Raw genomic sequence first — 27992 nt, 5'->3', positions numbered from 1 at the left:
GTCTAGTTGGGAAGCCAAAATCTCGAGCTAAAAGCTCCCAGTTTTCCATTTTCGACAGCAACGGCTCGCTGCTGGAGAAAAAAAGGCTTAGTGTGAGGCCACCTTAAGAATGGAACCCACGTCGATAACCGGGGACTGCCTGTATAGTACAGGGTTTTATTTGTTTTCTTGGGCATTTAGAGATATTCACTACAGTATTTACATGACCTCTGTATGTTGCATCTTTATAAATGAAAATTACATAATATATTTATATGGGGTAATAAATTATTTTTATATAACTCATAGGCTTCCAATTTAAGCTATGAAATAAGCCATGTGAGCAGAACATGACAGAGGTGTGTTTCCCTGGTATATTTTCATACTTCGTGTGAAATTTTTTTTTATTAATCCTATAGAAATGTACAGACCCTGATCTTGCATTAATCAATTGATTTACTTCATCCTGCAAATGATATGAAAATACAAATGGTGGAATAAGTTAATAATCAGTATCTTCTGATATTGACTGGACAATGATCAGTATCTTCTGGTATTGACTGGACAAGTATATGGATAGTTTCTCACATATTGGAACACCTGAAAAGAACACTCACGATAATAACAAGAACAAAAATACATGAAAGTTCATTAACTCAGTGGGTAAAAAGTGGCAAAACCAAAGCAAGCAGAGTGCTTGATACAGGAAGATATTACATTTTCTGGGATCTGGAAATAATTTTGTTGAGTTCTATTGATGCCAAGACGTCCTCTTACCAAATGAAGTGTTAAACTGAAATTGCATTCTCCATCCTGAAAGGGGATTGTTGAAAGTGTTGATTGAAGCTAATGATGGATTTCCAACCTCTGAAGCCTTAGGATGTTCTTCATGGGTCCCTGTCTCAATGGAAATTTCTTCTGGTGGAGAGAAAGGGCTCCATGATGGGCATAGTTGGAATAAGAAGAAGCAGCACTGCGATGCATTTTTTACTAACCCCTCTTTATCCTCAAGCACTACTTCCTTTCTGCCTCAATGTTGATATCTTCTGATGTAGAAAAAGGGCTTACTGAGAAACGTAATTAGGCTAACTGAAAAGTGTAGTTATACTAGGGGCAGAAGCACTTCCATGCATTTTTTACCACCCCATTTTTGCCCATGAGTGCTACTTCCTTCACCTCCTCACCCTCTTCAATGTCTTCTCAGTCCCTAGACCATAAGAGTTGCAGAAAGGGAGTTCAGAAGTCTTCTCCCCATAGGAAGTATTGCTTGAGCTGTCAGAGCTGCTGCTGTTCTTTGATGATGGGAAGTGGGCATTTCTCCTCTCCATGGGACAGGTGTTTAAGGAGAACAGATAACCCCTCCCACCAGAAAGGAATTTTGATTTGGCTTCATCATCCTATAAGGTTGTTTACTACAGGCAACAGTTGAAGGGTTAACATTCTGTAATCACACCTTTTCAAAATCTGAATTTTGCCATGTTTTTGCTGCATATAGTAGTATAGGCCTTCAAATTTTTATTTGGCTTCATCTTGTAAGGTTGTTTGCCACAAGCAACAGTTGAAGGAAACATTCTATAATCACACCTTTTCAAAATCTAAATTTTGACTTTTTTTTTTTTTTTTTTGTGTGTGTGCTGCATATAGTAGTAAAGGCCTTTGGTAAAAAGGGATGTTACTTTTACTTACCCTAGTCTAATTGCCTCTTCATGTCATCCATGCTGCAGCTACTTTTTTTGTATTACATTTCGGTTCATACCCGTTCCTCTTTCAGTTGGTTGATTGCAGGATACATCTTATGATCGTACCTACACAAGCAAAAAATTATATCACAGGAGGGCAAGGGAGGCTACACATCACAGTTGGGCAGGCACATTCAGTCTTCAGTTAGGGGAGTTTGGATTTGCTAGTAAAGTAGCTATTGATATTCTTTCCATATTTTTATACTTCTATTTAATTTCTGATTTTTTTTTATCAGTACAAAGTAGTTTAACAAGGACATTGATATATGTCAAGATTCTCATAGGGCCTATGAGAGCAGTTTGTTTTAAAATGAGAATTGAAAATGGGAGCAAGGTAAAGTGGAAGAAATTGGACAGCTAGCTGGAAAGAGACCAGAAGGAAAGGGAAATTTAAGGGCAGAAAGAATGCTGTTGGGAGCTAAAAGGTCATTGCAAAGAACTGGTCATTTACCACTCAAAACAGTGTTAGTGCCTCTATGTTATGTTTTTGTCAGCATCTGATTGCTTTGATATTATACATAAATTTTTATGTTATTGATCCTTTTATCTTGCAGTTAGTCTGGGATTTTATGAGGATGTCTATATACGTCAGGATGCAATGATGACCAATTCACGTTATGATGAAACGGATGGGACATGGGTCTGGGACTATCAAACTGATGATGAGACTCACCATCTTTTTATGGATATTGGTTAGTAAATAGAAGGACTTTGTAACTTGTGCATTGTACTGGTAAAACCTCTGAAGTGTTTATTGTACTAAATTGCTTTTGAAGAGATAAGGTTTTTTTTTACGTTTACACATTTTATATTCTTCCTATGCTTTCTAGAATATGTCTTGTACAAATTGAACAGAGTATTGCTAGTACTGTCATCAGTCTTTATTGATTTTTGTAAGGTTACCAGGTCACATAAAATATTTTCTTTTGCAGGAGAAAAGATACGCTTCAAAATAATTGCAGAACAGTTCACAGATACGACACCTGCAGGGCCTGAGCTTAGTGATGGAACCAATACAGTAGCAGAGCGTCAAGAAGGAAAAAAACCATATGTCATTTATGTGAGTTAACATTCACATTGTAGTTTTGTCTCTACTGTCTTTTTTAAATTCTTTCGTCCTTTTCAATTTCTGTGTGTTATAAACTGCAAGGTGTTTGTATTTATTGGGATTGATTATAATTATTGCATTTTGGGAAATTTTTTTATGAAATTTTGAAATGCAACCAAGTAATAATATCACTTGATACTTAAGTTCACTGTAATAACAATATGTAATATTAATTAATAATAATAACATGATAAACTTATTGGAGACTTCAAAGTGATCATTATTAATATTGTAACCTCTGCTTATTATGCAGGGAACAATAAATGACCAAGGCCTTGGCCTAGTTTCATGGTGGACGAGCAGTAATGACGATCAAGGCAATGTAGAAGGAGAAGAGGAAGAAGAAGAAGAGATGATGGCATGACCCTTGTAGTAAGCCAGCCAGGTATCCTTAATGATAGTAACTATGGTGGTCATATTGATCACTTGAGGTTATCACTTACATGGGAATATCTTTTGTGTGTCATCAATTTAGCTTCCTTTTAATTATAGGATTACTCCAGGTATCCATATATAATAATGAGTAAGTTTGGAAGCAAAGTAAGACAAAACCAGTGACTTGGTACTGTTCTAAAAACAAAGTTTTCTGTCTTGCCCAATAGAAGTTTATTAGCATTATAGAAATAACTCATCACTTACTACATTGTATAGTTACTGCTGTTCTTGACTGATTGGTTGGTGACTTTAGTGGTTTGTTATTTTTGTTAAATTGCAGTCTTTGTAAATTTGTATATTTTCTATTGCTTACATTGTGTTCATAATGAGAAAAAAGAAATACATCCGGCAGTAGTTAATTAACAAACTGTTTCATGCATGACACTTACCTGGCAGGTATATATATAGCTTATCCTCTTGACGCACTGGCAGAATTTCAAAACTCGCGGCAACCGCTAGTACACTGGTAGTTCAGGTGATGGCCACCCCGTTCCCGTGGCGCTACTTGGAACTATTCCCGTTTTCCTCAGATTTTCTCTGCCAGCCGAACCGGCAACATCGTTGTTGGTTCTCTGTTAGAATTTCCTGCTCGTTGACTGACTTTTTGGATATTGGTATCGTATTCACGAAGTTAGCGTGGCAATCGCATTTTGTTTGGATTTTGGTTTAGTATGTCTGATTCAGGAAGTATGTTTAGAGTTTGTGTGAAAGAAGGGTGTAAGGTGAGACTGCCGAAATCATCGGTAGATCCACATACTATTTGTAAGAAGTGTCGGGAGTTTGTATGTACGTGGGACAATAGGTGCAATGAATGTCAGTGTCTGAATGAGAAAGAGTGGAAGGCTCTTATGAAGTATGTTGAGAGATTAGAAAAAGATCGGGTTAGAAGATCTGTATCTAGGAGTGAGAGATCGGGATCTTCGAGTAAGCCTTTGAATGAATCTGCATGTGTCTTCTCCAGCTCATTCACATGTAGACGTAGCACCTTCCCCTCAGGTTTCTCCTGCGCCCGTTGCTGTATCTGAGGATACTACTGATCCACAAGTCGTGAAAGTGTTCGCTGCCCTTGCGTCCATGGGAGATCAAATTAAACGATTAACAGACAGTGGAAGTGTTTGGTGACAGTGTTGTGGAGGGGGCGCCTGATCGTCCCTCTCGTGCTCCTAGACCGAGACCTCTGTCAAGCTCCCAGACCCAAGGGAGAAGGCATGTCGACAGTCGAAGGGAGGCGAGAGGGGTTTACTCGCGATCAGTCGTCCCTTCAGGCAGTCCTGTTGCTTCCCAGGCTGCAGCAGTACGCCATGGAAAAGGCGATACTGGGAAGTGCCGTTATTCTTCGGATAGTTCGGCCTCAGGAAGGAGTAGGCGTTTCGCGGAAGTATCGCGTCCTCTCAAGAGGTCATACTTTCCGTCCTCATCACAGGATGAAGGGCTGTTGACCAAGAAGGTTGGAGTAGCCCGAGATTTTTTCATCGGAGGATGAAGAAATTATTCCCTATCAAAAGGAAGAGGATTTCTCGTCAGTTGGAAGTTACTAGCGGTGCGGTGAGAGGTGTTTCTCCGCTTAGAGGAACTCCTCTGCGTAGACCGCAGGTTCGCTCGCCTCTCCGTGTTAGCCCGGTGCGTCCTCGATCTCCTCATCATCATGAGTCTCGTAAGGAAGCGGAGATGAAGGAAGTTCTGCGGGACATGCAGGAGAGATTAGCAGTGATTGTACAATCATGGAGAAGCCCGAACAACCTTCGGTTAGACGTAAGGACTCGTCTCTCCCGGTTAAGTCCTCCAAGAGGACGCAGGACGTGTAACGCAAGCCAGGACGCAGTGCATCCCTTAAGAAGGACGAAGCAGTGCAGGATGCAGGACGCAAGAGGAAGAGTGATGGACGCATGGTGGACGCATACGTTCAGGAGGACGCAGGACGCAGGCGGCAGCAAGTCGAAACTTTTTCTCGACAAGGAAGAGAGGAGTTTTACAAGGAGACAGCGCCGCATTCGCTCTCTAAGCAGGCTCTGCATAAGGAGTCCGCTTTGGAGAGTCTTCAGGATCTTGGTTTTCAAGATATTTCTTCGCAGGAGGAAGAATTTGTGGAGAGTGCGGAAGAGGACAAGAATGTGGAAGCTCCTTCTTCGGACTACAAGAGACTAACAGAGTGCCTTCTTTCTTTGTTTGAAGGAGATTTTCAACCTTCAGGCCCGCCATCGCCTTTGTCTCAATTTTCGAAGACGAAGACAGCCAAGAAATCATCTTTTTTGAAAATGACTGTCTATTTCGGCCAAGAAAGCCCTTCAACGCGTAAATGAGTGGTTGAAGGAGAAGAGAGAGTCGGGGAAGACTTCTTTTGCCTTTCCTCCGGCCAAGTTGGCTTCGAAGTCTGGTGTTTGGTATGCTACGGGGGAAAGTCTTGACCTGGGAGTTCCTGCCTCCTCCCAGGGAGACTTTTCCAACATAGTGGACAGCTCCCGTAGACATGCTTTACATTCAGCCAAAGTGTGGTGGACTTCGTCAGAGTTCGACAATTTACTCAAAGGTATCTATCGGACTTTGAGGTGTTTAATTTTCTTGACTGGTCGTTGGGGGCCCTGGCTCGGACTTCGGAGATGGAAGATTCGTCAGAATCCGAGTTGCCGAGAAAAGAAGTATCATGTCCTGTATGGATAAAGCCTTGAGAGATGGAGCTAATGAATTGGCTTCACTTTTTACAGCAGGCGTTTTTGAAGAAAAGACATTCTGTTGTGCTCGTTCGCTGCTAAAGGAGTCTCGAACGCGCAAAAGTCGGAGTGATGTTCTCTCCGCTTTCAGGACAGCTTCTTCCCTCAGGATATCATTAAGGACATCTCGCTCTCCCTCACTCAGAAGGCTACTCAGGATCTTCTTACGTCTTCTGTAAGGAAGTATTTACCTTCTAATGTAATGAAGAAGAACCGAAGGATACAAAGACATCACAGCAGCCCTTTCGGGGTAGGACTTTTTCCCGACCAGCATTTAGAGGGAAAAGAGTTCCAGCCAAAAGAGGTTCCAAAACCTCAACCAAGCAATGAGTCAGAAGTCCTCCAGACTTGTGTGGGGGCCAGACTTTTAGACTTCTGGGAAGTCTGGCAAAAGCAAAGGAGCGGATCCTTGGTCTGTAAAGGTAGCGAAGGAAGGATACAAGATCCCCTTTCTCAAGAAACCACCTCTCGCTACAGCTCCAAGAGCCCTAGGGGCTCATTATATCGATTTAGAGAAGAGAGAGGCTCTTTGGATCAGGTTGTCAACATGTTAGAGAAAAGGGGGCCATAGAACCGGTTCTGGATCACGAATCCCAGGTTTTATTTACAACCGTCTGTTTCTAGTACCGAAGTCATCAGGAGGTTGGAGGCCAGTACTGGACGTAAGCCATCTAAACTTGTTCGTAGAAAAGACCCAAGTTTACGATGGAGACGAACGATTCAGTACTGGCAGCGGTACGACCAGGGGACTGGATGGTAACGCTGGACCTTCAGGATGCGTACTTCCATATTCCGATTCACCCAAGTCCAGGAAATATTTGAGATTCGTGATCCAGGACAGGATTTATCAATTCAAAGCCCTTTGTTTCGGTCTGTGCACGGCTCCTCAAATTTTTACAAGAATGATGTCGAATGTGGCGAAGTGGCTTCATTTGTCAGGAGTCAGAGTCTCTCTCTACCTCGACGATTGGCTCATAAGAGCACAATCAAAACAGCAATGTCTGGAGGACACGAACATCACATTGGAGTTAACTCAGCAACTGGGTCTGATGGTAAACCTGAAAAAGTCACGGTTGATCCCCTCTCAGGAGCTAGTTTATTTGGGGATTCTGATATCCTCAGTGACTTTTCGGGCTTTTCCGTCACCCGAAAGGCAGACCATGTGCCTGCGGAAAGTGCAAGAATTCCTATTGAAAGACCAATGCTCGGCGAGAGAGTGGATGAGCCTGCTGGGGACACTCTCTTCGTTAGAGCGGTTCATTTCACTAGGAGACTTCACATGAGGCCCTTACAGTTCTTTCTGAACGAAGTCTGGCTAAGAAGATCGCAACCAGATTCCTTCCGGTTTCCAATTCCTTCAAAGATAAAGGAGGAATTAAAGTGGTGGCTAGTTCCGGGGAGGTTGTCAGAGGGTACGTCACTCCAGCAGAGGAACCCAGACCGGATATTATTTCCGACGCGTCAGATGCAGGCTGGGGAGCGACGCTGGGCCCTCGGGAGGAGTCAGGCCTTTGGAACGAAGAAGAAAAGGCATGGCCACATAAACAGGAAGGAACTGATGGCGATCTTCTTGGCTCTGAAAGCGTTCAGACCGTGGATCAGCGGCAAAGTGGTGCAGATCAACGCGGACAATACCACAGCTCTGGCATATATACGAAAAACAAGGTGAGGAACCCACTCGTTGTCCCTTTGCAACTTGGCGAAGGAGATTCTTCTGTGGTCGCAGAGAGAAAACGTCACCCTGCTCACCAGGTTCATTCAAGGAGAGAAGAACGTCAGAGCGGATCTGTTGAGCAGGGACGGACAAGTGCTTTCCACGGAGTGGATGTTGCATCTTCAAGTATGCCAGAGACTGTGGAAGCTCTGGGGCACTCCAGTAGTGGATCTTTTCGCTACCGCAGCGACGAAGAGGTTACCGAACTATTGTTTCCTCCAATCCCGGACCCCTCTTGCAGTCGCAGTCGATGCCGTTCCTTACCTACTAGATTGGACGGGTCTAAGATGCGTACGCTTTTCCCCGTTCAAGATTTTAGGAAAGGTAATGAAAAAAAATTCAGGGAAAGTCGAGGAACAAGGCTGACTCTGATAGCCCCATACTGGCCGATTCGTACCCACGAGAGTAGATCTTCTCAAACAACCCCACTTCGACAGGTTCCCACAAGACACCCTCGCTCTGGGTCTGACTGCGTTCAAACTATCGAAAGACTTGTCAGAGCGAGGGGGTTTTCTAGAGAAGCAGCGAAGGCAGTTGCAAGAGCACGAAGGCCATCAACTATCAAAGTGTACCAGTCGAAGTGGGAGAACTTCATCCAGTACCTCTGTGACACAAATTGCAGATTTCCTTCTATACCTGAAGAAGGAACTGGGTTTGGCTAATCAGACAATTAAAGGTTATAAGTGTATGTTGTCTGCAGTGTTTAGACACAGATCTTCTCAGATCTTTTAATACAAAGAAGGATCGACTTTGCAGAACTCCTTCTTGGAATTTGGATGTCGTTCTCAATTCTTGGAGACGGATAGGTTTGAAACCTATGGGCAGTTCGTCTTTGCGAGAGCTAACGAAGAAGACTATTTTCTTAGTAGCCTTAGCTACAGCTAAAAGGATTAGCGAGCTGCAAGCTATTGACAAGCAAGTAGGTTGGAAGCACAACAAAGCAGTTTGTTCTTTTCAACAAGAGTTCTTAGCAAGAATGAGAATCCTTCGCATCCGTGGCCAAGATCATTTGAGACTGAAGGACTGGCTGATCTAGTAGGTCAAGAACAAGAAAGGGTTCTTTGCCCAGTAAGAGCCTTACGGTTTTACGTAGAAAGAACAAGAAGCATTAGGGGAACTTCATGTTCTCTGTGGTGCTCTGTTAAAGATCCTACTAGACCTATGTCTAAAAACGCGATGGCTTTCTTTGTAAGAGAAGTCATTAAAGAAGCTCATTTACTTTGTCAGGAAGAATGCTTCGGCTTGATTAAGGTTAAAGCTCATGAGGTGAGAGCAGTAGCTACGTCCTTAGCATTCAGGAAAAATTTTAGCCCTCAAGGACATTAGATTCGACGTTTTGGAGGACAAACTCTGTGTTTGCCTCTCATTACCTTAGAGACGTGAAGACAACTTTGATAATTGTCAAACGTTAGGCCCGTATGTATCCTCAGGTACAGTACTGGGCAAAGGAGTTTCCACCCCATAACCTAATAACATGCTAGGTTTTTATTTTTGTACATGCAACTTCCCCGGCAGATATATACTTAGCTATAGTCTCTGACGTCCCGACAGAATTCAAAACTCGCGGCACACGCGACAGGTAGGTCAGGTGACCAGCCCACTCCCGCCGCTGGGTGGCGGGAATAGGAACCATTCCCGTTTTCTAACCAGAATTTTTCTGTCGCCGGTAGCAACAACATCGTTGTTGGTACCTCCTGCATTGGAATTCTTTTCTCGTTGGCCGAGGATATCGATTTGTCTTTTGTGATGTACTTTGATCTTGGTTTTGGCATACGCTTATAGTGGACTGGTTTTTGGATTTGGAATTGGATTCTCTTTAAAATGTCTGACGGGGTGGAACCATGTTATTTAGGGTGTGTGCGAAGAGGTATGTAAGGTGAGGCTACCGAAAGCTTCGGTGGATCCTCACACAGTTTGTAAAAAATGTAGGGGGAATGATTGTTCTGAGACTAACACCTGTCTGGAATGTGAGAACTTAACGGAAGTGGAATGGAAGACCTTGGCTTCTTATGTAAGGAAACTTGAGAAAGATAGGGTTAGGAGGGCTTCCATCAGAAGCTCAAGTAGATCCTGCTCTAATGAACAGGAAGTAGCTCCTAACTTTCATAGTATTTCTCCTGCTCATAGTGTGGTTTTCAGCCCCCTTCCCCAGTAGCGAACCTGTAGATGCGTCTACGGGAAATGGCTGCAATGAGAGCCTCTATAATCAGCTTGAAAACGCAACTGCAAGCGATGAAGGAGACAGGTAAGCGCAGTGATGTGTGCAGTGATTTGTGCAGTGTCCCCAGTGAAGTGGAGGGGGCGTCTGACCGACTCCGCATTGCTCCTAGGCCTAGACCCTCTTTCAGACTCCCATGACCAAGGGAGAGGAATGTCGAAAGCCGCAAGGGGGATGTAGAGTATTCCCAACGGTCAGGCGTCCCTTCGGCAGATCCTGTAGCCGCTTCCCAGGCTGCCAAGGATAGCTACGGCAAAAGCGTCCTAAGGAAGTGCTTTTCGGACTCAGACTCTTCGTCTCCCAGAAGGGGATGGAGTTCTTCCGCTAAATCGCGTCCTCTTAAGAGATCCTGGAAGACGCCAAATAGCGAAGCGTTACGTTCCAGTCCGGAGCCTTTTCCGGATTATTCGCCTGCTCGTAAGAAGAGAACCATGGAGAACTCCTCCTGACTCTTCCCCGGAAGACTTATCACACAAGACAAAGAAGTCTTGGTAGGACTCCAACAGCAGTTGTCTGCCTTAGTAGGAGTTCTTGCTGAAGGCTCTCTAGGAAGAAAGACATTTCTCTTCCCATCAAGAGTTCCGTTAGGAGAGAGTCAGAGAGGAAGCGTCCTGGCGTTAGCAGACGCTCCTCGCCTGAAAGGTTTTCGTCCCCAGCGAGACCTTCTTCAGTCGTACATGACAAAAATCGGAACGCCCTATGAGCAAGAGTTCTCCCAGGAGTTTGACTAGAGAAGAGTTTGCCTCCCATGGCAAGTATCAGGAGCCTGATTCGCGAATTTCTCGTGAGAGAATTCGTTCGAATAAGAGCTCCGGGAGAGAAGAGAGTCCCTCTCGATTTAGAGCTCCTCTAGAAGAAAGGAGCGCTCGTCCGTCCTCGAGACATTTTCCGAAGGACGCAAGAGTTTCGCCTAATAGGCCTCGAAGATTGGACAAGTTTTCTTCTCCTCCTAGGAGGAGTAGGAGAGATTCTAGCTCCTCTCCGGAAAGACGCAAAGGAAAAAGGAGTTATTCGCCTGCTAGACGCAGTCAACGGGAACGCAAACGTCTCCCCTCATGAACGACGGGAACAAAAGGTTCTCCTTTCTCCTCGCAGGCGCATTTCGCCTTCTAGGCGTCCTCATCAGGACGCAAATGCCTCTCCTTCTTGGACCAGGCAGCCTCACCAGGACGCAAGCGCCTCGCCTTCTTGGCCTAGCGCTCTCACCAGGACGCAAACGCGTCTCCTTCTTGGCGCCAGGAACAGGATGTTCTACTTTCGCCTAGCAGGCGTTCTTCGCCTCACAGGCGCCTGATTCAGGACGCAAGCGCCTCTCCTAGCAGACGCAAGGAGCACATCAGAAGTCCGAGTATTGAGAAACTCCAGGACTCGCACAGGAAGGATGATAGGAGTAAGGAAGAAAGGAAAAGACTTCCTTCAAAGGATCGGTATCCTGTTGAGGAAAAGCCCTCTTCTCCCACATCACTTTTGGAAGAAGTATCGGATGAAGAGATAACCAAAGATGCAGGAGTTTCAGACTATAAGAGACTTGCTTCTCTATTGCTGCAGGTGTTTGGAGACTCACTACGCCAGTCGGATCCCCCTTCGCCAGGATCGTTATTATCCAGTACGAAAATGTCGAAGGCTTCCTCATTCGTTAAGATGACCCCTACTCTTTCTATGAGAAAGTCTCTGAAGAGTCTAGAGAACTGGCTCAGGGCTAAGAAAGAAGCGGGTAAGACAGTTTTTTCTTGTCCACCCTCTAAGTTGACAGGGAAACCAGGGATGTGGTATGATACCAAGGAACCAATGGGCCTGGGTCTAACTTCGTCCTCTGATGCGGATTTTTCCGCTCTTGTAGATGCGTCTAGAAGACGCTCTCTACACTCGGCAAAAGCCTCTTGGGGAATGTGTGAGGTGGATCATCTCATCAAGGGCCTCTTCAAGACTCTCGAAGTCTTTAACTTCATGGACTGGGCCTTGGGAGCCTTAGCCAAGAAGTCGCAAGAACCAGACTTCGTTTCCATGGAAGAGTTGGGCAGCGTTTTAACCTGCCTAGACAAGGCGGTTATGGATGGCTCAAATGAAGTGGCATCCCTGTTTGGATCCTGTATTTTGAAGAAGAGGGCAGTGTTTAGCTCTTTCTTAACAAAATCTGTTTCTCCTCTGCAGAGATCCTCCCTTTTATACGCGCCCCTCTCTAGTCACCTGTTTCCCCAGAACATAGTGAGGGACATTGCTAAGACGCTTTCAGAAAAAGCCACACAGGACCTGCTGGCTCAGTCAGCGAAGAGGCTAAAGCCTGCTGTGCCTCTGGCGAAAAAGGAGAAAGTTCCCTTCCAGCAGCCCTTTCGAGGTAGGTCTGCATCAAGAACTTCTCTTAGAAGTAGACGACCGGAGAAGAGAGGAAGGTCTTCTCGAAGGCCGTTCGTCAAAACCCAGTGAGACGGGGGTCCTCCAGATAAAAGTGGGTGCCAGGCTTCTAGATTTTTACGAAACTTGGGCACAGAAAGGTGCCGATGCCTGGTCCCTATCCATCCTAAAGAAAGGATATTTAATCCCCTTCAGGGAAAAACCTCCCTTAACGACAACTCCAAGGGAGTTAACAGCAAATTACAAGGAATCAGTCAAGAAACAAGCCCTTCTACATCTCGTGGAGCAGATGCTTTTCAAGGAAGCCATAGAGGAAGTAAGAGATCTCTCTTCCCAGGGGTTTTACAATCGCCTGTTCTTAGTTCCGAAGAGCTCAGGAGGTTGGAGGCCAGTTCTGGACGTGAGCGCCCTGAACGAATTCGTAGCAAAAAGGAAGTTTACAATGGAGACGACAGCCTCGGTGTTAGCAGCCCTGCGTCCAGGGGACTGGATGGTATCCCTGGACCTGCAGGATGCTTATTTCCACGTACCAATACACCCGTCGTCCAGGAAATACCTAAGATTTATGGCTCAAGGAAGAGTTTTTCAATTTCGGGCCCTTTGCTTCGGACTATCAACAGCCCCCAAGTGTTCACGGGACTAATGAAAAATGTGGCTCACTGGCTTCACCTCGAAGGGATTCGGATATCCTTGTATTTTAGACGACTGGCTGATACGAGCACAGTCGCGAGTCAGATGTCTGGAGGACTTAAAACTGACACTGGAGTTAACACAGTCCTTGGGACTGTTGGTAAACCTCGAGAAATCCCAGATGATTCCCCAGCAGAACATTGTTTATCTGGGATTCGGATGGATTCTCGGGGTTTTCAGGTTTTTTTCCATCACAGGAAAGACAGAACCGCTGCTTGGAAAAAGTAAGGCAACCTTCCTAAGAAGTGAACCAATTTTGTTCCGCGAGGGAATGGATGAGTCTTCTGGGGACCCTTTCCTCGTTGGAACAGTTCATTTCTCTAGGAAGGCTTCACCTGAGGCCGTTACAGTTCTATCTAAGAGAACGTTGGGATCGAAATCTCAAGATCTGTCCGATTCCTTCCAGATCACGAGGAGATAAAGGAGGACCTGCTCTGGTGGATGAATCCGTGCAGGATCAGCGAAGGAGTATCCCTTCACGTTCCGAACCCTCGGCTAGTGTGTACTCCGACGCCTCAGATGCGGGGTGGGGAGCCACTCTAGGGACGAGAGAAGTGTCAGGCACCTGGAGGGAGAACAGGTGTTCTGGCACATCAATATGAAAGAGTTAGCAGCGATTCACCTGTCCTCATACACTTCGAGGCTCAGATCACAGGTTCGGTACTGCAGATCAATTCGGACAACAACAACAGCCCTAGCTTATATCAAGAAGCAAGGAGGGACACACTCGTTCTCCCTTTACAGAAAGCAAGAGAACTACTGCTTTGGGCAGAAGAGAGAAGAATCACTCTCCGGACAAGATTCATCCAAGGAGACAAAAATGTACGAGCCGACCTTCTGAGCAGGAGAGACCAAGTACTTCCTACAGAATGGACGTTGCATCAGGAAGTATGCAACAGACTTTGGAACCTCTGGGGGAGATCAAATATAGATCTTTTTGCCACCCATTGGAACAACAGGCTGGAAAGTTACTGCTCCCCGATCGCCGACCCAAGGGCGATGGCAGTGGACTCCCTTCTCCTCGATTGGGCAGGAATAGACGGGTATGCTTTTTCTCCGTTCAAAATATTATCGGAAGTGGTAAGGAAGTTTGCAGCAGCAGAGGAGCCAACTGACCCTCATAGCCCCGTTCTGGCCTTCACAAACTGGTACACAGAGGTACTGGGATGGAGTGTAGACTTTCCGAGATCTCTCCCAAACACAGGAGCGATCTTCTCAGACAACCCACTTCGACAGGTATCACAAAAAACCTACCGCTCTCGCTCTGACTGCCTTCAGACTATCGAAGGACTTGTCAGAACGAGAGGCTTTTCTCGAGAAGCTGCGAAAGCTATCGCAAGAGCGAGAAGACCATCTACTATTCGAGTATACCAGTCGAAGTGGGATGTGTTTCGCAGATGGTGTAGAACTCAGAAGATATCCTCGTCCAGTACCCTCTGGACAGATATAGCCGATTTCCTCCTGTATTTGAAGGAGAAATGTAATTTAGTAGTCTCTACAATTAAGGGCTATAAGAGTATGCTATCTTCAGTCTTCAGGCATAGAGGCCTTAACATTGGGGAAGACAAAGATTTGCATGACCTGATAAGATCCTTCGAGACGTCAAAGAACAGAGGGATTAGAGCACCTAATTGGAACTTAGATGTGGTTCTCAAGTACTTAATGACATCAAAATTCGAACCTCCCTGTAAGGCTACGTTCAGAGACCTGACAAGGAAGTCTTTATTCTTGGTCGCGCTGGCTTCAGCGAAAAGAGTAAGTGAGCTACAAGCCTTAGAACATAATGTTGGCTTTAGGAACGACTCGGCGTTCTGTTCCTTCAAACCAATGTTTTTGGCGAAGAATGAGAATCCTTCGAAACCTTGGCCTCGAACATTCGAAGTAAAAGGACTTTCTTCGCTTGTAGGAACAGAGCTAGAAAGGGCTCTGTGCCCGTGAGAAGCCTTAATTTAATTCTACATAGAAAGGAAGAACGAACTACAGGGGAGTAAGGAAAGTTTATGGTGCTCAGTGAGAGATCCCAGAAGGCAGATCTCTAAAAATGCTCAGGCGTTCTTCATCAGAGACGTAATCAAAGAAGCCCATTTACAGTGTAAAGAAGAACAACTGGACCTCCTTAGAGTTAAAGCTCACGAGGTAAGAAGCAGTCGCTACCTCTTTGGCATTCCACAAAAACTTGTCTATACAGACTCTAGTGGAGTCGACCTTTTGGAGATGCAATTATTCGGTCTTTGCAGCTCATTACTTGAGAGACATTCAAGTAACGTATGACAAGTGCTTCACTCTAGGAGCGTACGTATCCGCGGATTCGTTGCTGGGACAGGGAGCTGAACCCAATCCTTTTTAGTTTATTAAGTTAGGTTTTTAATGGTGTTTGGTGCATTTTTTGGTCGATTGAAAGAGGGTGCAGGAGTTGACCCCTTTCAAATCGTAGTGCTAACATGTTAGTGTGGTCAGGTGATCGGGATTGGTCGTTAGGCTCCTTGTGTTGTATTAAATACCTAAAGCTCTATCATGTAAGAGGGTTAGCCCCCGTTGGTATGATACAGGTCAGGTTCTGCCATGTAAGTGGGTCAGCCCCCATTGGTACGATCCAAGAAAAGGCTCTACCATGTAAGCGGGTAAGCCCCCATTGGTATGATCCGAAAAGGTTATCAGACGCAGGTCTCATCCTCTCTGTAAATCTGATGGCAAGCAGACTCATAGACAGTATCAATGAAGTCTTCTTCCATATCAGGTAGGAACCAAGGTTGTTTTTTGGGAATATACTACAACGTATGTTGTTTTCCCTGTTTTTTATTTTAAAAAATAATTAGTATGTAACTGTCTGCTTGCCCTCCACCAAGGGTGTCAATCAGCTAAGTATATATCTGGCCGGGGAAGTTGCATGTACAAAAATGATATTGTTAGTATACAATAAAGTTTTGTACATACTTACCCGGCAGATATATACGATTAATGGCCCGCCCAGCCTCCCCTCAGGAGACAGGTGGAAGAGAAAAATTCTGGTTAGAAAACGGGAATGGTTCCTATTCCCGCCACCCAGCGGCGGGAGTGGGCTGGTCACCTGACCTACCTGTCGCGTGTGCGCGGAGTTTTGAATTCTGTCGGGACGTCAGAGGACTATAGCTAAGTATATATCTGCCGGGTAAGTATGTACAAAACTTTATTGTATACTAACAATATCATTTTAATTAGGTTATAGTGTTTTTTATGGTTTGTCTGAGAAGGTTAATACCAGCTCAGTTTTTTTGGTTAGTGTTTATTATTTGTATGTGTGTGTGGTTCAGGTGACTAACTTTCCTAGCATGAATGCCCGTGGTAAATGAGGGCTAGGGTTCTCTGTCAGCAGATTGGTCATGTCCAGTTGTCAGACCCTTGTTGTTAGCTTTCTCAACAAACAGGTCACATCCTAGTTGAGAGCTACTAAGGTTTAGCAGGCTAAGAGGCAGGACCTACGAAGTCAGCTACCTTAGCAGGTAAGGAACTTAATAATAAATTTTTAAAAATTTAGTTAATTTTTGAATTATGACGATGTTGCTGTCTATGACCCACCTCCAAATGTGTCAATCAGCTATATAATATACCTGCCAGGTAAGTGTCATGCATGAAAATGATATTGTTATGATACAATAAAGTTTTATGCATACTTACCTGGCAGGTATATATAATTAAATTCCCACCCTCCTCCCCTCAGGAGACAGGGTTCAGAGAAAATCTGAGGAAAACGGGAATACAGGCAGTCCCCGGGTTACGACGGGGGTTCCGTTCTTGAGACGCGTCGTAAGCCGAAAATCGTCGTAAGCCGGAACGACGCTTGGAAATATGTCTTAAACTAATAAAAAGTTATAAAAACCTTACTTGTAATCCTTGGTTACACTACATGTTGTTTCCTGTAGTTTGTGTACAACCTGGAGTTTATTTTCATAAAAGAATGCTGGTTCTTGAAGGTAAAAACTATTGTAATCCTCTGGTGACACTACATTCTTGAAGTTTTATGTACAACCTGGAGTGATTTTGCCAAATCTTGAGGGCTACAAGAACAGCTGATTACTATTTACGTATCATATAGACTAATTAAAGTAAACGTATCTTTAAATAGGCTTATATATTAGTATCAACAAAACATTTCCTGCTATGAGTCAGAGGCCGTTTAATGAAACGAACACTTCTCTGTCCCTATCTGTTCAGAAAATAAATGTTACATACGTCAATCCCACCCCAAGACGGTGACCATTGTTGCCAAGGCGTCTCTCTCTTCTCTCTCTCTCTCTCTCTCTCTCTCTCTCTCTCTCTCTCTCTCTCTCTCTCTCTCTCTCTCTGATCAAATTACACTGGAACTTTGACATACGATTGCCCTAATATACGAATGTTTTGAGATACAACAGAAAATTTGCGAAAATTATAAGCTTTGATATACAACGAATATTTGAGATACGATTTTGTGATGAGTGTTAGTTGTATAGGCGACCGATAAATGGCGTTCAGTCTGTTTGTTTGTTGGTGCTGCATGTTAACACGTCGTTGTTTAGTTCGTTGTATTTGCGCCTATTTTTCGTGTTATTTTGTCTATTTTATTATTAACCATGGGTCTCAAAGCTAAAGACAAAGCAGGTGATAAGAAAAAACCCAAGAAAATGATTTCGATGGAAGCAAAACATGAAATTATAGCAAAGCATAAAACCTTCCAAAGGCATCACCATTATTTCTAAACTACAAACTGATTAAAATAAAAAAATAAAAATTAGTTTCGCAATGTTATTTCATTTGTGTTTATTACGTAGTTATTAGTGTACATACGTAAATAAAAAGAGAACAAATCGTTCCCTGCCACCCTTCCCTACCTCCTCCCCCTACTGGCCTCACGTCATCTTTCGTTGTGGTAAGTAAAATTCCTTTCTTTTTTTAATTGATTTTATTAACATTTATTATCATTTATCACATTGCTATGTTATTTTATCATTATGTGTGTTATTACTAGTTTATTTGTGTATAAATTGTGTATATTATATGTAATTTAGCTGTGTAGTGTGGTTTCATACCGCTAGAACGGATTGATACATATTTACATTATTTTAAATGGGAAAAATGCTTTGAGATACAACTGTTTTGATATACTACGATGGTAACGTAACAAATTAAATTCGTTTGTCAAGGTTCCAGTGTACTGGATAATGTCTCTCTTTGGATACTTCGATTTTGCCAAATCTTTAGGGCTACAAGAACAGTTGATTACTATTTACGTATCATATAGACTAATTAAAGTAAACGTATCTTTAAATAGGCTTATATTATTAGTATCAACAAAACATTTACGGGCATGAGTCAGAGGCCGTTTAACGAAACGAACACTTCTCTGTCCTTAACTCGGAGCGTCGGAAGACACCTCTCTCTCTCTCTCTCTCCAATCGTCTCTCTCTCTCTCCTCTCCTCTCTCTTCCTCTTCTTCTCTCCATCTCTCTCTCTCTCTCATTGTAATCTAACCAGAAACTTCGTTTTGTTATTATTACTGGAAACAAGCAATGATTTTTTTCATTATTTGTGCTTTTGGACTGTTATATGTAAACTTTGCGCACCGCAAGCTAGTATGTATTCATTCGCTCGGAAACTAGTTCCGCATATGAGGCGTCACTAAAAAACATAGAAAAATACGACACAAAAAGTGTCGAAAATCATCATAACCTCAAATTTTTGTTGTAATCTAACCAGAAACTTATTTTTATTAATTATACTGTGCTAAACTATAAAGGATTTTTTATCATAGTATGAGTTTTTTTAAAACAAGCGTCGTTAACTCAGAGCGTCGGAAGCGTCAGCGTCGTAACCTCGGAACAAGCGTCGTAACCCAGGACAGATTTTTCCATTGAATATTTAAGAAAAAGCGTCGTAACCTCGGAACGTCGTAAGCCGGAACCGTCGTAACCCGGGGACCGCCTGTAGTTCCAAGTACCAGCGCCACGGGAACGGGGTGGCCATCACCTGAACTACCAGTGTACTAGCGGTTGCCGCGAGTTTTGAAATTCTGCCAGTGCGTCAAGAGGATAAGCTATATATATACCTGCCAGGTAAGTATGCATAAAACTTTATTGTATCATAACAATATCATTTTTGCACATGATGAAATGGGGTGGTTTGTTAAATTTTGATTTACTTGACCTATTGTTGAAATTACCTTATAAGAAACTATCTTGGCATGTATCCCAGTTGGGTGGTCCTTGAACTTTGCTAACTAAACACACACTATTGGTTATACTGCTCAAAAGCTTAGAGATAATTTTCTTTTATTATTCACTATTTTTTATGATAATACTGTAATGGCATTTGAGCCTTTTTGAAGCTGAATTATTTTAAATTTTGTGGTGTTCTGCTTAATTTTGTGCAGATAAGTATTTTTCAAAAACATTTTCAAAAACAAGTTAACAGAAAATGTATTGACATATATTTGCACAATGAGAAATGGAGATAGATGATGTCCAATGATATACAATTTGTCGTCATGCTGCTATTGCTTACAAAAACCTATGAAAAATAGGCAGAAACATTTTTTTGTTTTCTGTTTAGAATTGGCTTGCCATCAGTTTTCTTTAAATGGTGTTCAGCAAATCCCCAACACCCTCCAGATGTCATCACAAAGCTGCTAAATATGTTTTTCATATCTTACAGAAGAATCTCAAGGGATAAAAATTTGTATGACATTATATCTCAAAGGATTAAGCATGGTGAGGTTAGAAGAATTGTTTTGATAATAGTAAATGTAACTGCCTATATGTTCATATTGATGCATGTATTTAGCTTCCGTATAATTACAACATTTGAGGGTAGATTTGCCTTCCGATCACTGACTTTTGTTTTTCAGTCTTATCCAGAGTATGGTGGGTTGCAGTGACTTTGCACCTGTCTTAATGGTGGAATACATGTCCTAATGATCTGGTAATGAAGGTTAGTAGCTGGAAGTAACAGCACTTACATGATTAGGGGCATATTCTACACTGGAAATGTATTGAAAGCAAGACAAATATTTCAAAAGTCATACTTTTTCTCAATCAATTATAAGCCAACTCTTGGCATTTAAGTGCTACTATCTATAATTAACTCAGAATGAGAAATTGTGGAAAATTCAGTTTTTTAGTAGAAAACTCATTATACTGATAATTTGAATACATACGTACTTTTAATATTTATTTAATAATAGAAATGTGACTAGACCATTTACTGTGGTTTACAAAGACTTGAATGCCCAGTAACATACGTTTTTCCAGCCAGTTTTGCCATGAAGTATTTCAAGTCAAATACTATGAGCTAAATGAGTTTCTTGCTCCTTGGCTTAACAAATATTATGTTACATTTTTGTCTGTCTATGATATTTAGCTTAGGATACATAAAGATACAGGTATTTTCCCATTTACGATGTTTCATTTTATGGGGTTAGCAGTTCTGATGGTTGTGAAGTTACGAAGCATTACTAATACAACAATATTGAAAATATTTTAAATTTCACGCGCAACAGGAACAGGCAGCAGCAAACGATGGCCTCATGAGCTTCTTGGAGTTATGTTGATGATACAAAAATTCATCTTTTTCATATTTTTTTTTTATGATACAGTAATACTCCGAACTTATGCGAGGTTATGTTCCAGACCCCCTCGCATAAGGGGAATTATTGTGTAAGTTTGGTACAGTCTCTAAAAATTTACCTTTGTATACACATTTTACATGTATGTTAAAAATAATAGTCGTCTTCTTCCTAGCTTAAACCCATTTTCATATGGGGTCGCCATTGTGAATGAGTCGTCTCCATCGATTTCTGTCCTGTGCCTCGTTCTCATTTATACCTTTCAATACCATATCTTCCCCTACTCAATCACGCCATCTTTTTCTTGGTTTTCCCTTCTTCCTTCTACCCCGCACTTCCATTTCCATCGTATGTCTTCCAACATGACATTCCTCCCTTCGTAACAGGTGTCTATACCATCGAAGCCTTCCTTCCTGTATTTTCTTCGATATTTCAACTACCTTTGTTGATCTTCTTATATACTCATTTCTAACCCTATCTTCCCTTGTTACTCCCGACATCCATCTCAACATTCTCATTTCTGCTACTTCCATTTTCTTCTCCTCTGTTTTCCTCATACTTGCTGTTTCTGTTCCATACAACATTGCTGGTCTGACCACCGTCCTATGAAACTTTCCTTTCAATTTCAGAGGGACCTTCTTGTCACAGAGGCCCCTGATGCAGACCTCCAGTTATTCCATCCTGCCTGAATTCGGTGTCTCACCTCTTGGTCCATGCTTCCACTATCCTCTAATACGGGACCCTAAGTACTTGAACTTCTGTACTTTTATTTCTTCCCCACCAATCTTATGCTACTTCCACCGTCCTCAGTAATACTGGAACATATATTCGGTTTTTGATCTGCTTATTCTCATTCTTCTCTCCTCAAGTGCTGCTCTCCACCTCTCCAACCTCCCTTCCAACTCCTCCCTCCCCTCTGAACACAACACAATATCATCTGCGTATAATATGCACCATGGCACTGCTTCTCTAACATCCCTGGTCATTACATCCATCACGATGTTGAAGATGAATGGGCGAAGTGCTGACCCCTGGTGTAATCCAACTCCTATCTCAAATCCATCCGTCTCTCCAACACTGCTCCTTACTCTAGTATACACATTCCTGTACATCTCCTGAATAATTCTGACATACTTTTCCGGCACCATCTTCTCCCTCAAACATCTCCATATTTCTTGCCTTGGCACTTTGTCATAGGCCTTTTCAAGGTCTATGAATACCAGATGCAGGTCTCGTTATTTTTCTCTGAATTTCTCCATCAGCTACCTTATGCAAAATATTCCATCCTTTGTGCCGCTTCCCTTCATAAATCCTAACTGTTCCTTCCCTATTCTCACTTCCTCTCTCAGCCTGCTATCTATTATTCTTTCCAAAATCTTCAACGTGTGAGACATTAGTTTTATACCTCTATAATTACTGTATTCCTGGACATCACCTTTACCTGTAAATATAGGTATCAATATGCTTTCCCGCCATTCTTCTGGTATCTTTTCCTGTTCGAATATTTTTACCATCAGATCATACAAGATGTCTACCCTTTCCTCTCCTAAGGCTTTTCCAAACTGACTGTAATAAGTCAGGTCCTGTTGCCTTACCATTCCTCATTCTTTTTAAGGCTCGTATCACTTCATCCCTAGATATCCCTATTACCATTCCCATGTTTACTTGTCCATCCTCTCTTACAAGTCTTTCATTTTCTTCATTTAGCAGTTGTTCGAAATACTCTTTCCATCTTTTCAGGATGTCTTCTTCCTTTTTTATGACTGTACCATTCCTATCTTTCATTTGCTTAATATGGGTGATGTCCTTTGTTCTTTTATTTCTTACTTTTGACAGTTTGATCATCTTACTCAACCCTTCCTTGGTTTCCAGTTCATTATAAACCTCTTCATATGCCCTTGCCTTAGCTTGAGCTACCACCCTTTTTACTTCTTTGTTTCTTTCTCTGTCCTCCTCCAGCTGTGACTCTTCAAATCTCTTCTTTGCCTCCCTTTTACCCTTCACCACGTCCCCCCACCACCAGCTCTCTTTTTCCTCCCATACTATTCCAGATGTTTCCCCTAGTATCTCCTTTCCATGTCTTCTAATCACCGATGCATTATGCCTCCACCATTCTCCCACATCTTCAATTCCCAAATCAACCTCTCCCAGCACTCTTCTCCAGAACTCTCTCTTCTTATCATTATCCCTCCCTAACAATTTATACCACTTGATTTTCTTTACCTCATTCGTTTTAGTTTTCTTTTCTCTTTTCATCTTTAAATCCATACAAAGGAACCTATGTTGGGGGACCACGTGGTCACCTGGGATAACTTTACAATTCTTAACTTCCACCAGCCTTGATCTATTGTAAAGGAGGTAATCTATTTGTGTGCATCTACTGCCACTCCTGTATGTTATCAAGTGCTCCCTCTTCTTTTTGAAGAATGTGTTCACTATTGCCATATCAAAGGACACGGCAAAGTCTACTATACTCTCTCCTTCTGGGTTTCTCTCCCCAATCCCATGTCCTCGTTGCACATGTTCAATTACATCCTTTTCATTTCCGACATGTCCATTAAAGTCTGCCCCCACTACAATCCTCTCCAGTTCTTGTGTTACCTCACTCATTTCGTTCCAAAAACGGCTCTTTTCTTCCTCTGTGCAGCCCACTTGTGGAGCATAAGCACTAATGATGTTCAGTGTTCCCCTCCATAACATATCTTCACTCTCATAATGCAGTCATTCTTTCTGCTCATTTGCTCCAATATAGATTAGCTTGTAGCCATCCCCCAGTTCTTTAGCTTTATTACCCTTCAATCGAGTTTCCTGCACACACAAAATATCCACTCTCTTTATCCTCATCAACTCTGCCAACTTTCTTCCTCTTCCTGTCATAGACCCAATATTGAGCTGGCCTATTCTGATCACATTTAGAGCTCGCTTCTGTAGCTGCACCCGCTCATGATGCAGTAGCCCTCGCCTTGTCACAGAGTTAGGGTGATGTGTCTGTGCGTTGTTTACTGAGTACGCCCTTGGACTATTCTCATCAATATCATGACCAATTTCATTGGTTCTGGCGTGGGTTTTTACAGTCGGATGCCCTTCCTGACACCAACCCTCCCTATTTATCCGGGCTTGGGACCGGCACCCATTGAGGCTGGCTTGCCCCCACAGGTGGCTAGATTGTTAAAAATAATATTAATTCCATTAATACACTAGCTTCTTTTGGTAACTAATACAAATTTTCCTAATTCTTTTGGTAGTAGGCTGAATGAATAAGCTGATTGTGAGAAAAACTTTCTCACCACTGGCTGGGCAATCGTTTTTTTTTCTTTATACATACGTATTATGATTATAATATGTCTATATAATAATACAATATAAATGGTTTTTGTAAGAATAAGACTCATTACCATTACTTTTATCTTAAATACAGCTCTAATAGCCTGCTTGACTCTTGCAAATGGATACTATGAGTGTAACACCTGGGCTAGCCTAGGTCTATAGTTCACACATAGCCTGCACATTTTTATCTCGTGTATGGTAATAGATTGTGGTAATAACTGATGAGGGAGCTGCTGTATAGAAATATGCTGATGGTCACAAAATAATGGTAGGTTGTGGGTATAGTGTAGGCAAGGCTTTTGTATAAGTAGATTGTACTGTACACCTCATATAGGCTAGGCTAATCTCAAGTTATGTTTTTTCAAGAAACGCTGGTGTTTTTGTAACCAAACCTCCATCATAAATGGGGAAATACCTAAATGTAAATCTGGGGTTTGTATTTGCTCATGAATTTACCTAATTTTTCAAGATACATTAATGTAAATTTGTGTTGTAAACAAAGTGTAGTTTGACTTGGCTTTCCTTTAAAACCAGTGGTATCAGTGTTGAAGTTGAATCTCACTATACCTGTAGGTTTGTCTGCATTACCAGTTATGTTTGTGTTTTTATGTCAAATCAAATGCGTAGAGATGCTTGATAATCACATGTCCTTAGAATAACTGGTAGAGCACAAACAAATTATTAAAGGAGAGAAAACTAAGGAATCTTGGTGAAGAAAACAAGCTTTGGAGAACTTGTGAAGTTGTTGCCAGTTTGGTGGAGTCATGTGGTTGGGAGATGCATCTTGAGGGTCCAGGAGGTTCTAGCATTATGTCAGTGTGTTCTCATATGAACAAAGGACAGTAGCATTGCAGTGAATGGAGGCATTTATAAGATTGATGGGGTTATGAAACATGCTAAGTGAATTGAGGCACTTATATGATCGATGGGGTTGTTATGAAACATGCTATAAATTTCCCACACCTTTTTCTCCTGTAGAGGGGTGGCATTATAAGGGAAGTGGTCTCTGGCTTTCACTGTCTAAGGATGAGGTGGGTAACACCCTACTCTTTCTAGACCCCAGCTACTGATGGTGCTTATTCACAGATTTGTTATCAGGTGGGCTGCAGGCAGGGGCTTATGAAAAATAGTGGTTTGTATTTTAGGAAACATTTAATTTTAATATTGTGAATGGATTTTGTTTGTTACATGCATTCTGGGAATTGTAATCATCTTAGAGACTAACAGAATATCCCTGGATTTCTGTTGTGTAATTTTATGCAATAATACTAAAGCATGATTACATGCACAAGTCCATGAAAGGTAATTATTGTAAATATATTGTAAAAGACATTCTTTCAAATGTCTCTTTATTTAAATCATATGTACATTCATTACCTCTGTTGTTCTGAGTTGGTAATTGTGATGATAATTCATATCTTCTGGTAAAAGCTGTTGTATTTAGACATGCTTGAAAGGTCTGATGCATTCTCTACTCTTTGACTGTATATGAAGTCCAGTTTTAAAGGCCTGTAAATTGAATTAATGCTTTATAAAGTACGGCCACATTTATTCAACTATTATCATGCATTGCTTCATAAAGTAAGGACATATTTATTTAACTGCTGTCATGCTGTCTGAGTACAATGTATTTACAGATTTCTTTTAGTAGACTTTCTTGCCAATATTTGTCCCATGTGGGTGGCCAGTCATATCGTTTTATGCTTATTCTCATATTTCAGTGATAAAGATTGTAATGTTATTTATCAGCTTCATTTTTTAAACTGAGGTGGTGCTAGTGTAGCTCTAACATTTATTGTCAAGTTTGAAAAATCCAGTACCTTTTTAAAATTGTCAGAACAGACAGTGTTGTGTTGTTTTTCATTTTGAAAGTCCCAAGAAGGACCTTCAGTTCACAATTTTCTTTGTACTATTTACTCTGAGGTCAAATGGTCCATGAATCAAATTGTATCATAATTTAAGATAACCATATATTTAGTTGGTACAGCTTATGGCATGGTTATTAGTTTTGGGAACTCTTGTATTTGGTTGTTACAGTTTATTTTGTACTTATTTGCATTTTTAATGTAATGTGAATAACTCAAATAGTATTTAGTTTTCTGAAGAGCAGGTTGTAGCCGATATTGGTTTAGAGTATTATAATGAGACCTCTTGAATTAGACTGAAAATAACCTTGGATGCCAAGTGTTAAGGATGGTATAACAAAATTATCACAAATTATTGACGATTAATTTGTATTTTCTGCATATTTATGTAGAATGTAGGTTTACAGTTTTTTAAACCTACCTTACTAAGCCTCCCCCCCCCTTTTTTTTTTATTCTTCCTTCTTTTACTAAGTTTTTATTGTTAAACAGATTCTGAAAGTTTGATTTTAATTCTAAAGAGCATTACAGGGATCCAGATGTCATACCAGTAATGTGAGAGGACTAATGATTCTACTTGTCTGCATCATTTTACCAAAATTGTGATGAAATTTATTTAATTTTTATTAATGCGTTTGTGCTTGTTATAACTATATTGTAAATATGTCCTTACAAGTTACAAATCTCGTATTTCTAGGTCTGGTTAAGGATGGACAAACATTGCTGAATAGCTGCATAATTGGCAAATCAGTGCTAATCTCATAATTACTCGGTTTATCTCCAGGGATCTTTAGGGCAGTGTAATGTAACAGTTTTTTCAGTTGCAAAACGTAATCGGTTGATGTGAGTATGCAGTGTGAATTATTAGGGAAGTGTTAATAAGTGTTTAAAAGTTATGGAATATCCAGAAGCAAGACCCACTTAAACATAACTGCTTTTTATTGTCTACGTCTTCATGCATATTAATTTTTCAAAAGTTTCTTGAAGTTTTACCTACTTGTTAGATTCTGCAAAACATTTTTTTTCTTTTAATCAGTCACCAATATTCATTAACCTGAGTAGTTTCTTTTATTTTTCTGCTTTATATGTGTAATATTGGAAAAATGAATTAAATGCAGCAATTGTTTATTCTAACATTTCTTTTGCTTTAAATCTGTAATATGGAGTAATGAATTTTAAAGCATTATTGGTTAAAGAAGGGATTTATGCAGTGATTGTGTTGATATATTTTACCAGATAGTCAGGTTGAATGATTGAAACAAAGAAATGTTTTCATTACAATTCCTATTTACATTATTTGTCCCTAAGTAAATACAAACCATAAACTTCATGTATGTGTATCTTCAAAGGGTTGGAATTTGTCATTGAAAATTGGGAACTCCACTGGTTGTGAGGGGAAAACCCTACTTCCCTGTCATTAACTAGCCTTTTCTTCACCCACTGTCTAGCAAGGAGAAACTGTTCCTAGGCCATCCAATCCTTATCCTCTCTTTGCAGTGAAAAGTCATAGGGAGGGAGCTACTCTTACAGTGATAAATTGCAGTGAGGGAACCACTCTCCCAGTGATAAATCAAAACCCTTGGAGTGGCAACCATGTGCTTTGCTTTCTTCCGGGAGTGTGTCAGGTGTACGTATGTGCCTTTACCAATTGCAAGTATGTTGTCTGCTCTGGGGATCTCCAAGTCATTTAAGGACACAGCGAGACCATTTTGGGTGGGAATTTCTCGACCATTTAGCTTTGGCTAAAGTAAGTCACGGTATTACAGAGACCATTTTGGGGGAATTTCTCAACCATTTAGCTTTGGTTAAAATAAGTCCCCATTTGCTACTGCACCTGCTGAGAGATTTATCTCCACAGAGATTCCTACTACAGTCATTCCTCCACTGGGAGATACCCAAGTGGTTTCTACCATGGTTGCTATCTCATGAACAGCAGTTGTTCTCACCTTGGCCAGTTCTCTTGCAATGAAAGTAAGACCTGGAAACGATTGTCTACTCTGTGCCAGTGGGTGCGCGCGTCTCTCTCTCTCTTTTTCTTGACATTAGAGAGTCAGACATTTCTACACTACCTCCCCTCCTCTCATTCCTGTTTTGAAGGATGAGGTCCCAGGAAACTTTTCCTTGTTCCTTCTCTTCCCTCACTCTTTTCATTGTTGTATGCTGTGTCGCAGTTTCTCCATCTTCTTCCTTGCCCTTCTAAAGAAAGACATTGAGTGGAGAAAGTCAAATTCCCAATGAGATAAGTTCTGCCATTCATTTCAGTTTGGGTGTGTATGCTTCATTGCT

General features: G+C 41.7%; 1 protein-coding gene across 4 annotated transcripts in view; it reads left to right on the top strand.

Moving 5' to 3' along the window:
- LOC135196436 (DNA-directed RNA polymerase III subunit RPC8-like) overlaps positions 1–26637 on the top strand; it is a 31460-nt gene extending 4823 nt beyond the window's left edge. Inside the window, exons 4-8 of one of the 4 annotated variants that reach the window (XR_010310413.1) lie at positions 2273–2410; positions 2651–2778; positions 3080–3211; positions 19800–19882; positions 26404–26637. Coding sequence is in view for 3 of the 4 variants with exons in the window: in XM_064223271.1 (XP_064079341.1) it covers positions 2273–2410; positions 2651–2778; positions 3080–3190 (377 nt within the window). In the remaining variant the exon portion in view is untranslated. Of the gene's footprint in view, positions 1–2272; positions 2411–2650; positions 2779–3079; positions 3212–19799; positions 21448–26403 lie in introns of those variants that run through there. The other 3 variants (XM_064223271.1, XM_064223270.1, XM_064223268.1) reach the window with 3 other exon arrangements.
- Positions 26638–27992: the final 1355 nt, after the last annotated feature.

Source organism: Macrobrachium nipponense, chromosome 17, assembly GCF_015104395.2.
Source record: "Macrobrachium nipponense isolate FS-2020 chromosome 17, ASM1510439v2, whole genome shotgun sequence".
NCBI classification, from domain to species: domain Eukaryota; kingdom Metazoa; phylum Arthropoda; class Malacostraca; order Decapoda; family Palaemonidae; genus Macrobrachium; species Macrobrachium nipponense.
Note: the sequence above shows the minus strand (reverse complement) of the source record. Positions and strands in the feature narration are given on the sequence as shown.